This window comes from Eurosta solidaginis, unplaced genomic scaffold (assembly GCF_040869045.1).
Source record: "Eurosta solidaginis isolate ZX-2024a unplaced genomic scaffold, ASM4086904v1 ctg00000151.1, whole genome shotgun sequence".
Taxonomy (NCBI): domain Eukaryota; kingdom Metazoa; phylum Arthropoda; class Insecta; order Diptera; family Tephritidae; genus Eurosta; species Eurosta solidaginis.
Genome location: NW_027136891.1, coordinates 850231 through 867706, shown reverse-complemented (window position 1 = coordinate 867706; position 17476 = coordinate 850231). Strand labels below are relative to the sequence as shown.

At 36.5% G+C, this 17476-nt stretch overlaps 1 protein-coding gene and 1 pseudogene across 1 annotated transcript; one reads left to right on the top strand and one right to left on the bottom strand.

Moving 5' to 3' along the window:
* The first annotated feature begins 467 nt into the window (after positions 1-467).
* LOC137235681 (uncharacterized) lies at positions 468-1556 on the top strand (annotated as a pseudogene).
* Positions 1557-9297: 7741 nt separating this feature from the next.
* LOC137235680 (uncharacterized) lies at positions 9298-12734 on the bottom strand. Its single transcript, XM_067758564.1, has 2 exons — positions 12417-12734; positions 9298-10032 (listed from the first exon to the last, which is right to left on the bottom strand). The coding sequence occupies exons 1-2, from the start codon at positions 12732-12734 to the stop codon at positions 9298-9300; spliced, it is 1053 nt and encodes a 350-aa protein (XP_067614665.1).
* Between the last annotated feature and the right edge of the window lie 4742 nt (positions 12735-17476).

The window sequence follows — 17476 nt, the reverse complement described above, 5'->3', positions numbered from 1 at the left end:
TGAAAATTGAGTTGGAGAAGCTATATATTGCGCTAGCAACCCCTTGAAAGGGTTGCGCTTTACAACTTATTGAATCAGTTTGGTATTTTAGTCGCCTTTTATTACAGGTATACCTGACGCGGGACAACAACAACAACAACGCGGGTATATTCTTAGCCCCCCTAACCCGATGTTTGTCCTGCTATTCGCCGCTTTAATTCAGCGACCCCACCTAACCTGACATTTGACAATTTTGTAAAGTCTTTCACGCCATTTCATAATGCCAACGTAAATGCTTTGTACTGACTCATTTGGAACCAGTGAAAATTTAATGTTACGAAATGCGAAACATTTGAAATGTTTCATGTAAACAGAACAATTACAATGACTTTCCAATAAGTCAATAAACAAATATTTTAATTTTCATAAATAGTAAAATCTATTTTATAGCATTATTATTTGCACTAAATATTTAATTGCATTAAGTCATGCGCGAACAATTTGTGGGGGCTGACGAAAAGTTCGTTAAGCCTAAAAAAGTTTATCCTTCCAAATATACGCCAATACAACATTATAAATTTGATAGGCGTCCAAATATTCGAAAAGAACCAGGATTCGATAGAAACGCATTGCCGATTGTATTTCGGGCATGACCGGATACTTTACTCAATCTATGCATCGAAATAATTGATGCAAAGCCCTTGCCAGATGTTTATAAATGGACAAATGTGCAAGTTTGCAAATGGATACGCAAATATGGCTATCCCCAATATATGGTGAGAATCTATTTTCAAATAATAACTTTCTTCCTCTGATTTATTTTCAACTTTTCGCAATACTTTCAGAACACATTTCGCGTTAATCTGATAACAGGACAAAAACTTTTACTACTCAATGCTCAATCCCTTTGCGCAATGAATATAAAAAATTTCGATGATATCAAACATATCGCTTATGGTATACGACGTTTATTCTTTTTTGAGATGACCAAGTATATACGCCAGATATCGCTGCCACCTGAATATTATTATGAGTTGTACCAATTGTTTGAGGTGAAGAGTGGGCGTAAATATGAGGAGATAAGACGTTCCGATCTCTGGCGTCGTATGCGATTGTTACGTAAAAAGACTCCGAATTATTCGCATTGGGAGCTACTTGAACGTTGGTTGGCACGCGAATACGAACAAACCGAGCTTTTTGGTGGTGTGAGCCGTTATCGTCTCCACAAATGCATATCAAAGCGGCCGCAAGAAGAACACATTGCAAAGCATGTAAATCCTTGTAATTGTATGCCACCATGTTCATGTTATTGGACTGAAGAAAGGCATCTTAAGAAACCGTTGGTATTTTCATTACTCAAACCCCATCGTAAACCGGAGCCATGTTATGATTATTCTAAAAATGGTTGTAAAGATTGTGCGGCGCCATGCACATGCCAATGGCCTTCACGTTTCTATAAGTTTGATTTATTATTGACGTGCTTAAAGACAAGCTATCCGGCTATATATGGAGACAAAGAGCGTGAGCTAAGACGATCTAAATTTGCAATCGGTCCATCATTTAATAATTATAGTTAGATAATCAATGCAATAGAGTTTATGGTAAAACAGCATGTCATAATAAATATAAGTATGGTTGCTTCGTATTTTCTTTTCTTAGTTTGAGTCCACCGTGGTGTGATTGTAGCGTGCTCCGCCTAACACAGTGTACGCCCTACGTTCACACCCCGGGCAAAGCAACATCAAAATTTTAGAAATAAGATTTTTCAATTGGAGCAAAATTGTTCTAAGCGGGGTCGCCCCTCGGCAGTGTTTGGCAAGCGCTTCGGATGTATTTCTGCCATGAAAAGCTTTCAGTGAAAACTCATCTGCCTTGCAGATGCCGTTTGGAGTCGGCATAAAACATGTAGGTCTCGTCCGGCCAATTTGTAGGGAAAATCAAGAGAACGACGCAGATTGGGAGAGAAGCTCGGTCTTAGATCTCTACGGAGATTATCGCGCCATATAAGGTGATGATAAAGCAAATTCAACTCAAATTGATTTTGACCAACTGGCACCTTAATGTACTAAGTCGATGTATGTATGGAAATTATTAAGAAGAAGAAATCAGGTGATGGGACACACCTCCTGGTACTGAATTCACCTTGATTAGTGGTCAAGAAAACTAAACAATTTCTTAAGCTCTCTATGATTCTCGTGACGTCCCTTCAAGAACCACCACTTAGATACTGTACTGCATTAAAAGACACTACTTTCCCAACCCCAACCTAAAGTACGAACACGTCCTGTTTTAGAATTTGTTTGAATAAGACTTACATATAACGAGACTATCTTCAGTTTCGTACTTAACATCTAATCGGTAACAGATTTCCCATACAAATTACACCTTTTCGAGTTGTAAATGTGAAAGCGTTGGATATAAATGCGAAAGCGACACATGAAAATGAGAAAAGTCAATTGTTAATACGAAATCGTTAATTTGATATAAGAACAACTTGAACTTGAACTATTCTCATTTCAATATGACGGTTTTGCATTTAAAATTGGAAATGGGGTAGAATTGTAACCACCTTTAAGGTGTCATCTCGAGATGGAAACACGAAATAAAAGAGTAACCTGAAAATTTGATAGCTAATAATCCAGTTCATAGGCTTAGGACAAATGCACCTAGATTAACTATTGCGGATTTATTGTAGACAGACATGTGTAAACTTGGGCTAAAGTACGACCTAAGAAAGTATCTGATGTAAAGCGTGCTGTCACTAAGTTATTACATTGTGACGTTCTGCAATGAATTCCTGATTTATCTGTCATCGGTTCGCTCACTGAACTATCGAATAAATAAACCACTCAGTTGTTTCGTCATTATTTCTCCCAGGGTCTAGACTTTTCTCAAACAGCCTTCCCAAGTAGTTGCTGGTGTACTACTCGGTCTTCTCTGTCTCATTCTAGCTATCGTGCTATTTAGTCCACTTAGATTTTTGTTGTTGGGCAGTATAGTGAGGTATCAAACTTACAAATGTTCGCCACAGTGCATACGTAGTTGGTTATCTACAAAGCGTTCTCTGCCATATTTGTTTTCAACATTCAGCATCATTGTCAATAATTGGCGACTACTATGCGATATTGGCCATTTATATCAATTCATGCCGGATATACCAGTTTCGCTATTACTGACGCCAATTGAGTGCACCAAGGGCCTTCAAGTCTGTCTCAACCTGCCTCTCCTACCTCATTGCCGGCCTCCGTCTCCCCCTGCTTCCAAATATGAGTGACGATTTAAATGCTTTCTGGGCCATCGCGCCTTCGTCCACCAGCATAACAAGATCTAGCCAATGAAGGCTTTACACTTTAATTCGCTGCACTATATTAATAGCTCCACAAAGATCATGAAGCTCATATTTATACCTCCTTCGATACCCTCCGTCAGCATCACGGTAAGAACCTTAACTTTTATTAATACTTCAAGGGTGATCTCAATACCGGGCCATACATCAAGCTATTTACGATAAGCGGCTTGCAGGCTGACAAGTAGCGGTTGGTAAAAGTTATTCTAAGTTTGATTTTCGCTGTTATTGCTGCTCCCAGGTGGACGAAATCCTTCACAGGCTCGCATTTACATGCGCCAACAGACGCCACAACTTCTCGTTGTCTTCTTTCATGGCAAGTTCAATTTTTAACCCAGATCACGGGTTTTAGCTATCAACAGTAAAAACGCAGATTATCATACTTACAGCGAGGCGGATCTGCACTACCATTAACATGACAGTTGGCGATCAGCAAATAGAAGCACGCTCTTCAACGTAATATTCCCGGGTGAAGCTAGTCAGTAAGACGAACCTTTCGGGGCACATGAAAGAAGCCTGCGAAAGGACGACGCTTACTACTCTCACAAGCCTCGGGTTCTATATTTTTATTCGGTGTAGCAACACCTCGGTCCCACTTATAGGGGCGTTACGATTACATTCTCACTAAGCATACAGAAGCTGTCTTGTACCCTGCGGGAATCATGCAAATACATCATCTCGCTTAGAAAAGAAAAGCAATCTACAAACGCGAATCAGAGGCGAGTGCAAATACCGTTGCAAAACAAGCGCGAGAAAAATCTATGCAGAACAACAAGAGCGCAAGAAAAATACCTAATTCCTGAACTGAAGTCGGACACGGTTACTTCGGTAAACATCTTCATAGAACCCATGCTTCCTGTTCTGCAGAATATTAGAGGATGTACGCAACACCTTCGAATGCGAGCATTTCATCCAACATCAAAGGGTAGAAGAGATATTTGGCGACCTATCCACGGAGAGTATCATCAATAACATGATCTGCCGAGCGACGGATGTGATGAGGTCAGCAGATATGTGAGATGTATAGTTCTCACGAAACGAGAAGATGGTGGCCTAGCCCATAAGCATAAGAGTAGACATAGATACCATATAGCGCGGCCCGTATTCGAAGTAATTCAATATGCGCTCCCAGGTACGCGGAACCGCTATGGCCGTGGGCGGTTAGGTTTTAGTGGGGAGTAATTACACACGCAAAATTTCGCTGTGAGGTTTCAAATATACGGGTAAAGCGCTTCCTCCTTGAACCTAAAACAAATAAAAAACAAGTAAGGAAGGGACTGTCTTCGGCTGTGCCGAAGACTTCATACCTTTCATGAATGGGGCTGAACAATAATCTTATCCCGTTCGTAATCTACAAATAATCGGATGTATAAGATAAGTAATATATAGTGAACAGATGTACATACCTAAACGATTTTTAAGATAAATACAAAATAAAAAACGGCAAAAAACCCCCTTATCTGAACGATCGGTTGTATGGGATATATATTATATATAGCTCCGATATAAATGATTTTTACAGGAAATCTTCTATGATATATTAGAATATATATCACCAAGTTTCACGTGTTTATATTGGAAACTAAGGGAGAAATGGCCAAAAATCTTTCTATCTGAACGATCGGGTATATGGGATATATATTAAATATAGCTCCGATGGAAATGATTTTTTCATGAAATCTTCTATGATATATTATAATAAATATCACCAACTTTAACGTTTTTATATTGAAAATTAAGGGCGAAATCGCTAAAAATCATTCTATCTGAACGATCGGTTGTATTGGATATATACTATATATAGCTCCGATCGAAATGATTTTTTCAGGATATCTTCTATGATATATTAGAATATATATCACCGAATTTCACGTTTACACTTTCTAAATTTCGGCAGGAATGGCCAAAATCGTCTTATCTGAACGATCGGTTGTATGGGAGATAAATGTTATAGTGGTCCGATCCTACCAGATCCGACAAATGTCTAATATAATACAAAAATACATCCTTGTGCCAAATTTCTTTGAGATATCTCAAAATTTGAGGGACTAGTTTGCGTTCAAACAGACAGAGGGACGAACAGACGGACGGACCGACGGACGGACAGACGGACATGGCTATATCACCTCAGTTCGTCGCGCTGATCAATTCGGTATACTTAATGGTGAGTCTATCTTCTATATTTCTCAACGTTACAAACATCGGACCAAAGTTAATATACCATTTCATATTCATGAAAGGTATAAAAAGTTCTTCGATAGCTTTTTTTTGAAATTTTCGTTTCTACGAAAACAGAGTGATGAACCACCAGTTTAATAGATAATTGGGAATATTTTGTACATGCATGGCGTACACGTAATTTTTTTAATGAAGACTTCACATGATGAAAAGAATATTCAGGTGTTCTCATCCCGTTACGTTTTCCCTTATTCTGACAGGTTTGGCATGCATATTTAAGCGGGTTGTCTATCATACATAACTGCCTTTGGCTTCTACTACGATCGTAGTAGATTTTGCTATACATTTAGAAATATTATAACTATATAAGCCGCTACTAGAATTGTTTAGCCAAAAAGATTAATGCCCTTATTTAATTCTATCTTCCATACAATATTCAAATATTTAATTATCTCATTATTGCTGTATATTATCTACAAGCAAACACCAAACTGACGATTTATACCATTTGGGCAATTTATTATTACAATTTATCATCATCATCATCATATAATAAATTGTAATAATAAATTGCCAATTAAAAAAAATTGCGCAATTGTTTCGCACTGCAAATGCAACATTGTACAGTGTGTTTATTGAGTAGATTTAAACGTCAGTTACGCATGGCTCAAATATATGGTTGGCTCATCTGCTGATTTTATTTCTTTCATTTGACTGGAGCAGGGATTGTCCAAAGAAGATGGCAAACTCAAAAGGAAACCAAAACACTGAACACATTTTCTTACAACACACAAAAATTTCAATGTTTTATGTTTTCATTCCATTCCATTCACCTAATACCAACACGCATATTTTGACAGTCTGAACAAAGGTATGTTGTTACTGTAGAGATGAGCCAACCAGCTATCAAATTACTATTGTGTAAGCTAAATTGAGTTGTACGAACACCACTCAATTAAAATCGAAATTGCCTCAATTTATTTTTCCGTTTGAAAATAGTATTATTGAACGCCTAATGGAGTGAAATATCTAGACTGTTTTGCTTGGTGTTTCGGATTCTATTGTCACAATGAAAAATAAATTTTTTCAATATTTTACGGAAAATAGGAAATTATCAGAAAAATGCAAGTTTTTATTTTTGCAGCATTTGCAGGAAAAGATAATATGGCCTTTTTTAAATTGGCACATATCGGGCGAGGTGCATTTTATTTTGATTGTCATTAAAGTTAAAGAGGAACGGGCTGCTATCCATTCATACATTTTTTTTGGGCTGATGACAAATTTTCGTTGATGAAGAAAAAGGCTCTGTGTGAAAAGAAAAATTAATTATTTCATTATACGAAATTGTGATTCCATTAACCCTAGATGGTCGTGATTTGTCAAAACAACTACGCACGATCTTATTTTCACTGAAAATATGTTTTTATTGTTCGTGTTGATCTCCGCTTTCGTACAGCGCTAGTCGGTTGTTTACTCTCTTTGAATGCACGCATACAGAGGAGCACGCATACAGAGGAGCACGCAAATCGTAAGTAGATTTTTTTTCGATTTTGTTTTATGGCGTAGTCAAATTGACGAAGGATAACGTTTACTTTATGAGTTCTACGTTAAAGGGCTAACAAAGTCAGTATATGGCTCGAATAGAGGTATTACGATGGACAACTTGTTTACATCCATACCTTTGGCTCAGTCGTTAGGAAATCACCCGTACAATTCAACAATAGTTGGCACACTCAGTTCAAACAAAGCGGAAATACCTTCTAAATTAAAAAACAAAAAGCGACGTAAATGCGGAACGACGATGTGTTTCTACGACAAAAATTTAACTATATTATCCTATAAACCAAAACCTAGCAAAATAGTCTATCTTCTGTCATCTTGCAATTAAAAAGGTACTATTAATCCCGTTTCAAATAAGCCAACCATGGTTGATTTTTACAACGAAACCAAAGGGGGAGTGAACACTCTGGATCAGATGTACAGCGCAATGAGTTGTTCAAGAAAAACGAATAGGTGGACATTGTGCCAATTTTTGGCATGTTGAACATTTATTTTATAAATTCGTATATTATTTACACCTAAAATATATTTAAAGTCGGACAAAAGCCTTTAAAATGGGTAGATTTTATGAAAAAGCTTTTCACTAGCCTTATAAATAGTCATTTAGATGACAGACATAATGATCGTGCTACAAATGGATCTGAAAATATGATACCGGCAACAGAAACTAAAAAACGGAAGATTTGTGCCATATATCCTTCTTCCAAACGAAGAATGACGAAGATGGTATGCGCAAAGTTCCATAAACAGCTATGTGGAGAGCATAAAGTTGATTTTTGTGCCTCCTGTATTATCTGAGGTTAGAACTTTAAAAGCTGCTTTTCCTATTTAGGTTTAATTATTTAGTTTTAAGAAACTTAAAGTCTTGCATGAGAATTCCTGCCACAAATTGTGATTTTTTATTTTTTAAAAGGTAATGCCTTAAAGGTGGAGCCAATTGATAGGAGATTGTGAATTATTAATTTTAAGTTAAAAGATATAAGTTTTCCTTTTTCTTTTTGACTTTTATTTATCAATAACGAAATAGATAACAAATAATAATAAAACGCGTTCATTATCTCTACTCACACCCTTCTGAAAATGGATTTAAAATAAGTCGTCGTCATAATAGCCGTGTGTTTTTTTTACACGCGTATACGTTTCGCTTGCGCGTGAAAAAAAAACGGCTATCCTCGCTTAAATAATGCTTAGGAGACCCATCTAGCGGCAGTGTTTAAATAACTACAGCTACATCACAGGGTGTACCGAAAAGCGGATACATAACCCTCTGATGGCCATAGGGTATAACATATAGCTGAATCAGTTGCGATGAATTGTGGACACACATAGAATACACAGAATTAGTGTAGAGGGTGAAACAAAGACACATATTTCAGTTACATCTGAGTATAATGCGTATTGAAATTTAGTAGGACAAATTTTATGCGCAGTAATTTCAGAGGTGTATTTAAAGTTTGTCGCTTGGCAGTCCATATAAAGTTTAAGCGTAAACGTATATAGAAGAATAAAAAAACACAGCTAATGACGAAGGATGACGTTAATGTACAAAAAATAAGGATGACCGTCCAGGGTTAAGTTTCTGTGTGAAAGCGCTGTAACGTAACTTTTTGCTCCCCAAAGGAATGTAGACAAAATTTTGCAGAAAAAAAATTTTTTAGGGGAATTTCGTACGAAAAATATAGCAATAAAATTTAAAACTTTTGTAATACAATTAAATACTGGAAAATAGAGCTACCGAAAAACGCTTAGTTACGATTATTTAAATAAACTAAATAAATAAATTATTCGAAAAGGAAAATTCGATTAATAAACGAACAAAAATCTAAAATTGAATAATGGAATATTCGATTAACCGAATTATTCGAATATTTTTAAGAGCCCTACTATCTATCCCAAATCTTTATTTTACTAGCACTAATCTACAATAAATTCACAATAATTAATATAGGCGTTCACATATGTCCCATTCCCGGGAGCTAGATTTTTGGGTTAAATAATTTCACGTTTTTCTTTTCTCTCGTGCCTCCATCTAGAGATGATAGTCTAGAGATGGTTTTAAATGAAGTAAAACTAACCGGCATCTTTAAAATTTGCTTCTAATTACCGCTTATAGAAAAATTTGTAAAGGAAATTTAGTTACTTAATTACCAAAATATTATTTTATAATTAATTTAATTACCAAACACTTATTTCATTCATATATATATATATATCAATAAATTTATTTATATTACTCATGAAACCTGCTGGTGAGCAAAAAAGTCGGCTCCCTCACTAAAAGTACTATAAATGGTTTCGAATTTAGCTCTTTCTCTTGCATTATATCTGTATGGATAATTTTGTTTTAGACAGCTCAAAATACCATTTAACTTGTAATATTTAGATGGCCAGTGACAGCTACAGGGTGGCACACATGTTTTACAACATTCTGGTGGAATTTGTTCTTTTTTTCTATCCGGTTTCAATACAGACAAAATATCTGGCTTGCTTGAGCTATCTTGAGTCCAATAACAATTGCAGAATGCGCGACAAGTACAAAACTGAATACCGCGTTTAGGTAGCTTATGTGGCGGATCAGCTTTACACGCATACAATTTGTAACGATCCATACCGCCAAATCTTTCAATTGTGCCTTGTTCTCGTGCCAACCAGCGTTCAAGTAAATCCCAATGATTATTGGGTTTGCCGGTGGGACGCAGCATTTGCATATGTCGCCAAAGATCTGTACGTCGTACGTTTTCAAATTTGAGTCCAGTTTGCATGCGAAACAATTTATATAATTCGCTATAATGTTCAGGAGGCAAAGATAAATTTCGCATAAATTTTGTCATCTCAAAATAAAATAAAAGTCGTATGCCATAAGCGATATGTGTGATGTGTTCAAAATTTGTTATATTCATTGCTGAAAGTGCCTGCGCATTCACCAACAATAATTTACGTCCCGTAATTAGATTTACGCGAAATGTGTTCTGCAAAGAAATTAAGTTTGTATAGCTTGGAAGGATTTGTGGTATCATAATTGCGTATGAGCACCTAGAGCTGGATTTGGAATCGATTTTTAATCGATTTAATAGGTCTTCGAAAATACATCATTTTACAGTTACAGTAGGTACAATATAATATTGATTGATCGAAATTAGCAGAAAATATTGTGGCGATTATTAGCATCACTGTGCTGTTAGTAAATACTCATACCACAAACACATTAAAGCAGACGCCGCCAAACACTGAAACAAATATTCGCACTCAATTCACACGTATTCTTATTCTATTTCATTTAGTAGTCGCAGAGCATTTGGCGCAGTAACATCGAACGAATGTTTGTTGTCAATATGATGCGTTAAGCGGATCATCGCGCTCTGACTAACAATTATTCATTTTCATTTTGCCGACGTCTACATTAAAGCAAGCCACACTTGTGTACATGAACACATCAATCATCATTTACACAGATTGATAGAAGGAGACGATGAATATCTCACATACACATATGTAGTAATAAGCTAAGAGTTGTTACTAACACATACACTAATATGGCTAGTAGAAAAGCTTAAACTACAAATATACATGCATATCGCTGGTAACCAAGCAAGAGATAAAATTGTTCTCAAACACATTTTCGCGAAATGACTAGACCTTAGGAGAAATGGGTGAGCGAGAAAACCGAGAGCAGAAAAGCAGCGCAAGCTGAGGAATCAGTAATCAGTTTGATTTAAACACGCGGTTAATGAAGTATAATTGTACCACTCCCAAATTAGTCTAAATAAAGACCATTTTGCAATACTGAATATTGGAGTTATTTATTCGACAGTTCAGCGATTTGAACGTAAGCAGACGGTGCACAATAAGCGGGATTTCCCTAAATTCCTTACAATATATTTACTGTAATTTTTTAGTACATTTACCTTCACTGGCGCATATTCATAGTCAAAATAAAATAGTTTCAACTTAATTTAGAATCATAACCTCTCAGCAAACATTCGGAGTGAAAAAAGAGGCCTAAAAGACACCTTAATCGGAGCGTTTACACTCATTATGAGGTAATTAAGAGCCCGAAATTAGTTTGTATCCCTTCTTGCAGTGGTCGTCTGATATTAATTCTGCTCATAATTTGCTTTTCAGAGTCATTTACGTACTTTGTATTTGGTATTTCAGATCAGGAGGGATTTTGGACGCATCACATTAAAAATGTGATTATTGGTTTAGAAACAGGAATTTTGGGTGAAAACCATAAAATCTGGGCAAAGTGAGTCAGCTCTAATTAAAGACAAAGAGATCTGGACACACCTACCAGGGCATACCACGGATGCAGTTTTGTGGTTGCAATGAAAAAAGTCCAAAATAATCACATTGTTAAAATACACATATTATGGAGATGATTTGAGAGAAACGTCCATACCAACTTAAATCGTGAACAGCGACACGTTATAACAATGATTTTATTAAATTATTATAAAATGGGAATGTTTGTTCCAAAGTTGCTTTATTTGCTAAACACTCTTGGCACTTACATAGCTCATAGTTTTCATCATATCGGAGTCATAAAAGACTCCTATATGATCAAATTTCTGAGCCTCATATTTTTCACATACATATCAGATTCCTAAATTATGAGCGCTCCGCCTAGGCGATTTTGGCGTTGCTTAACAAATCACGCCAGCTATCCTTGTTTCACTATAACTGACACCAAGGGAGTTCAAGACTTCTTGGTGTTAATCTTCCCACTTTGTCTGCTTTCAAATAAGGGTGCCGATAGGCATACAAATTGTGCCAGAGCATCTTTATGCATTACCATAATATAACCTAGCGGTTGGCATTACGGAAGGAAGCATACATCGTCGGCAGAACTTTTCTCTCGTTCACTGGACCAAACCATTGTCCCTCCACACGGTCCGTTTTTCCGAAACATATATCAGAGCTGGTATAATGAGAAATTTATAGCGCGTTACTGACAAGAGTTATTCTATGGTTCATTTCTAAGCTAAAATTGCAGAGAAGCAGATTTTTCTATAGAATTTTCTTCATACAAAATTGGAATATCTTAAATAAAAATTGTTCATGCTCCATGGTACACGAGGAAGGTTTCTTTAATACTGCTATGATTAAATTGGATTAAACACAAAAATTATGTTATTTCAGTATCGAATACACTAATTCCAATCCCATGCATCCAATTCGATGGGAGAACCATGTGAATAACCATGTTTTTGTGAATCGAATCGAAAAATCAGATAAAAAAAAAAAAAAAAACTAATCGAGTCCAGCTCTATGTGCACCAAATGCAATCTGTACGGGACTTGCAACACCAACAAGTCAGCCAACCAATCGCATGCCTAGTTGTTCAATACCTTACCTGATATTGTGGGTACCCATATTTGCGTATCCATTGATAACATTCATAGTTCGACCATTTATAAACTGACGGCAACGGAATTTCATCCACGACACGAGCTGCCAAATTGAGTAATGTATCGGGTGTGGTTTGAAATTCGATTGGTAGATTATCTTTTTTATATTCTGCAAATTTTTTGTAAATTTTTGGATATTGAAATTTGCATGCCTCCAATGGTGGCGTTCTTTTCTTGGGTTTTCTTGGTTTCACATATTTGTCATCAGAAGAATAGAATAAACCACGCGAAGTTGGCAATGTGAAATTAGTAGATGATGGCATTTATACGTACGAGTGAAAATTACGCGTGAATAATTTTTACTTAAACGGTATGTAATACTCTGTTAATAGTTAATTAAAAAAATAAATAAAAAGTTACAACACTGCAGCAGCACAAAAAAGAGTTTTTTATAAAATTGCTGAAAATTTCATTTTGTTTAAAGTTACAAAAAATTGTACTAATGACGTGTGAATTTGAAGCAGCAAAACGGGTGACTATTTCTTTAGTGTGAAATATTCCTCAATTTTGTATATCTCCGATTTTGATGAAACTGCGCGTAACGGGCATTCAAAGAACTGCGTGGATATCTGCAAATAGAGTAACGCCGTACCCCATCCGTATTATCACCAATGTTGTAGACGCTCATCATCAATCAATTGCTTAGGCGGTTTGACAGGGGAGCAGTCAAACCCACGTCATATGCAGATAACGTTTCAGTCATCATAAGCGGCAGATGTCTACCTACAATAAGCTTTATGATGGAACAGGCACTTCGGAATGCACATAATTGGGAATCTGGAATTGTTTACTAGAAAACATAAGATCCCTAATTGGACGAATTCTTAGCTTAGAAGGCTAATTCTACAAGAAAAGTACATTAGATAATATCTAGGCATTGTACTAAATAGTAAGTTGTCGTGGAAACCCCAGTGTAAGAGAGAGCGAAGAATGTTTCCGCGGCACTGTATACATGTAAGAGGATGCATGTGTGATCGTTCACCCAAACTCTCTTATTTAGTATTAATGGCAGTTGGTTGGTGGACAGCCACACAAAGAAGTACATATACCAAAAATCTTGAAGGGGTAAGCAGATTATCAATTATAAGCGTAACCGGAGCCCTAAAACTACCCCTACAGCAGCCCCCAGCGGGATAGGGGGATTAGAATATACCCGCGGTAGGTATGCCTGTCGTAAGAGGCGACTAAAATACCAAATTGATTCAAAGGGGTTTTGTAGCGCAACCCTCTCAAGGAGTTGCCAGCACAATATATAGCATCTCCAACCCAATTGTCAGCATCACCTACCCGTGGCGAATCCTGTTTGTTTAACAGGCGAGGCTTTGGCGACCCCAAGTTCCTCATGGAACTTGGGAGTGGGGAGGGCGGCATGGCCTAGATGGTTTAATAAAGTCATATAAATCTTTCCCGAGATGGTCGGGCTAGTACCTTAATGGTGCTTTGTTACCGGATCGTACCGGATCTATATCCGGCAAAAGACCATCAACATCGATAACACTACACAAAGCATTCGGTGTGTGTCTTTATCGTTAATACAACAACAACAACAACAACCCCTACAGCAGCATTGCGTGCCATTATACACATCCCGACTGCAGACCAAATGGCGAAAAAAATACCGTTAGCCACTGCAACAAGGATCTAGGCCTTGGGCCAGCTTGAGTGTAAGCCATTTAGCGCCATTTAATATCGAGTAAACGGCATATGTGGTCTCTCGTCTGAGCTTCGAAAGAGATATTGGGGCCACAATTGAGACAGAAGGTTACCGTTAGGGAGCAGAAATGGCAGACCGTCGGGTCCGCTGTTTACTATGTCGATCCTTGGTGTGAATCCGTCATGTGTAATTGTTGCACGACCAATTTACGGTGCTAAATTTTCGGACAGTTTATTTCAATTTACTCGTAATATCCATTTGGGTCAAGCTAATCGCTTAAATATGGCCTGGGTTGTTTGCACGTCCCAACACCACTACGATTGGAGGAGCTTGAGAGTGGGTATTAACAGTTTCTCTTTCGAGCTAAAAATGCTGTAACTGCGCTTGAATACGCGTGCTCTGTTGAGAGTCTAAAAAAATTCCAACTAAAGTTGAATCATATCATACCAGATACAAGTTTTTCAATAATATAACTCATCGAAGGTTATGGGCTTTTCTACTTAAACTCTTTATTAACTTTTTTCGTGATAAGAATTTTTTCTCCAATCACTAAGGGCCGTTTTCACCATCACCAGTTAATCAGTCATCTTTATGTTATAGAATTTCTAGCTTTCGCCATGCTAACTAGGAATCGACTCTCAGTTAAACGCATGGCAAAACTTTAAGCAAAAGTCAGCTGTTTTTTTTTTTTTTTTTTTTTGTTTTAATTTTTTCAGAACAGATTTATGTAGGTATGCGATTTGTATTACAAAATATTTAAAATTATCAATTTAAATGCGAATGGATTACACTGTGTTGATGAAAAGGTAAATGATAAAGTTTTCAGAAGATTTGCTATCTTACAGTTAAATTCTAAGTAAGCAAGGAATGACGATCTGCTCTTTTCTGTAGGATGAACATTGTATCTATAGATATAAGAAGCCAAAGAGTGGATACATCTTTCCTAGCATTTTTCTTTTAAAACTACTTAAATCCGTTATATACTTAAGGTATTGCAAACATTGGATCTTCTATAACAAACAAAAATAAGATGGAGCCTGCATAAACTTCTCTAGTAATTCTCTTGTGCCAAAAAGCTGCTTTTGCCGGTAAAACTTGAACCGGCTATTCCACAAGATGATCAACAAATTGGTGTTGAATGTGTATATTTTTATACTCAGCTGAGCAGAGCTATCAGAGTATATTAATTTTGTTCGCATAACTGTACCCCGTAACGGCATAAACTAATCGGGATAGATATAGACTTATATATATCAAAATGATCTGGGCGAAAAAGAAATTCATTTAGCCATGTCCGTCGGTCCGCCTGTCCGTAAACACGATAACTTAAGTAAATTTTGAGGTATCTTAATGAAATTGGGTATGTAAGTTTTTGGGCATTCATCTCAGATCGCTATTTAAAAAGAACAAAATCAGACTATAACCACGCCCACTTCTTCGATATCGAAAATTTCGGAAAACCGAAAAAGTCCGATAGTTCATTACCAAAGACGGATAAAGCGATGAAACTTGGTAGGTGCTTGACCATATGATGCAGAATAGAAAATTAGAAAAATTTTGGACAATGCGCGTGGCACCGCAGAATTTTGAAAGAAGGTAATTTTAAAGTTTTGCAAGCTGTAATTTGGCAGTTGAGTATGTAATGTTCGGTTACACCCGCACTTAGCCTTCCTTACTTGTTTTGTTAAATTCTCAGTCTGTCTGCAATGCGTGTGCAAAATCTAAAACTACACTCATCCCAATATGTCAATCAGGCAGACACATCATCAATTTACTTTTATTCGAACTTGACTTTTGCAAATCTTAACAGACAAAAAAAGAGCAATTACTGTCCAATTGATGCAATGAAAAAAAAAAAAAAATGCAATGCAAATACTTGTGCAAATATAAATATCTCAATACACCGTCGCAAATATTTCTCAAATTGTTCTCTTGACACTTGTTTCTGTTACTTTGCAATGTAGAGCATTTGGGGTTGGTAGAATTGCTCTGAATTGAGGTACTTATTTATTTTTGCATTATAAACAAAATAATCATAAACAAACTTATTACTTCAAAAGGTTATAACAAAATCAAATATATCACATGCATTTTTATACCGACTGGGGACAGTTTAGGGGTGGGGCACAGGTGTCGGAGACAAAAAACTAAAAATTTCTAAAGACCAGATTCGATTTGCGTATATAACATATATATTTTGACCCTGATTGGAAATGGATAAAGAGTGTTGAAAGGAGCTCAAGTTCAGATTAAACCACGAAGACTCAATGCAATAAAATTTGTGCTCAAAAGCCAGATTATGTATGAAACCGTGACACTTCCAGGGCCTGCAGTTAATATCATAAATTTCACAAAGTCAAATTAAAGTTGCAAACTTTGAGAGTAGTAATTCGCAATTAAAATACTCGCGTATTCACTTATAGCGTGTTAAAATCAAACTAATTTCATACTCCCTAGCTTGCACTGCTTTCATACTCTCATCTGCCTCGTTCGCCTATTTCTCGTATGGTCTAGACTTTTCGCGAAAAGCCTTCTGGAACAGCTGCTTATTTATTTATCATTTATATATCTGGTATTCACTTTTGCGTTCAAGTTATATGCCTGTGTATGTTTGTGCAATAACTTCTGCTCTTTGGTGATGACTACATGAGTGTATGTGAAATAATCTCTTAGCTGTAAGCTTCGCTGTTGTTGTGCGTTTATTTATTAGCAGCATAGAGAATTCTTGTTCGCACTAGAACAAATTACTCTTTACTTTTGTGCGATCCATTTAACCGTTTAAAATCGGGACAAATCTATCTAATATCGCAAAATATAATGATATTGATTTTGGATATTACAAAAAAAAAAAAATTGTTTTAAGTTTTGGAGCGTACATAGAGGAACCTTAACTTACCTTTTTGAACTTAATGCTTTCCATGGAAGGATTGAGACCGGAAAACAATGTTTATATGAATTGTGAGGAACCACCCTAATGTGCAGCCATACCATGTAGGTATGCTTGCGATTGCTTTACTAAGTGCGATAGGATAGGTTAGGGAGCTATTTATATGAAAGTATGGAAAAGGTTTAGGGTCAAGGAAAATGACTAACACCTGCATATCTCATTTCAACAAATGCAATTCACAGTTGGTTGCAAATATGGTTGATGTGTTCGTAAACATTCATCTGTAAATAGATATATCGTCTCAATGCAAGTGATATACAATTCCTCAAAATTTTCATAGAAAGTGGTAGAAGTAGAGGCAGAGGTAGAGGGGTAAAGGTAAAGGTAAAGGTAAATGTAAAGGTAAAGTTAAAGGTAAAGGTAAAGGTAAAAGTAAAGGTAAAGGTAAAGGTAAAGGTAAAGGT

What these genes read in the sequence shown, in the direction of transcription:
- LOC137235680 (XM_067758564.1), bottom strand. Translation starts at nt 12,734, where the DNA reads ATGCCATCATCTACTAATTTCACATTGCCAACTTCGCGTGGTTTATTC. An exon ending in ATGGGTACCCACAATATCAG is followed by an intron (nt 10,033 to 12,416) that starts GTAAGGTATTGA and finishes ATTTCTTTGCAG; the next exon opens with AACACATTTCGCGTAAATCT.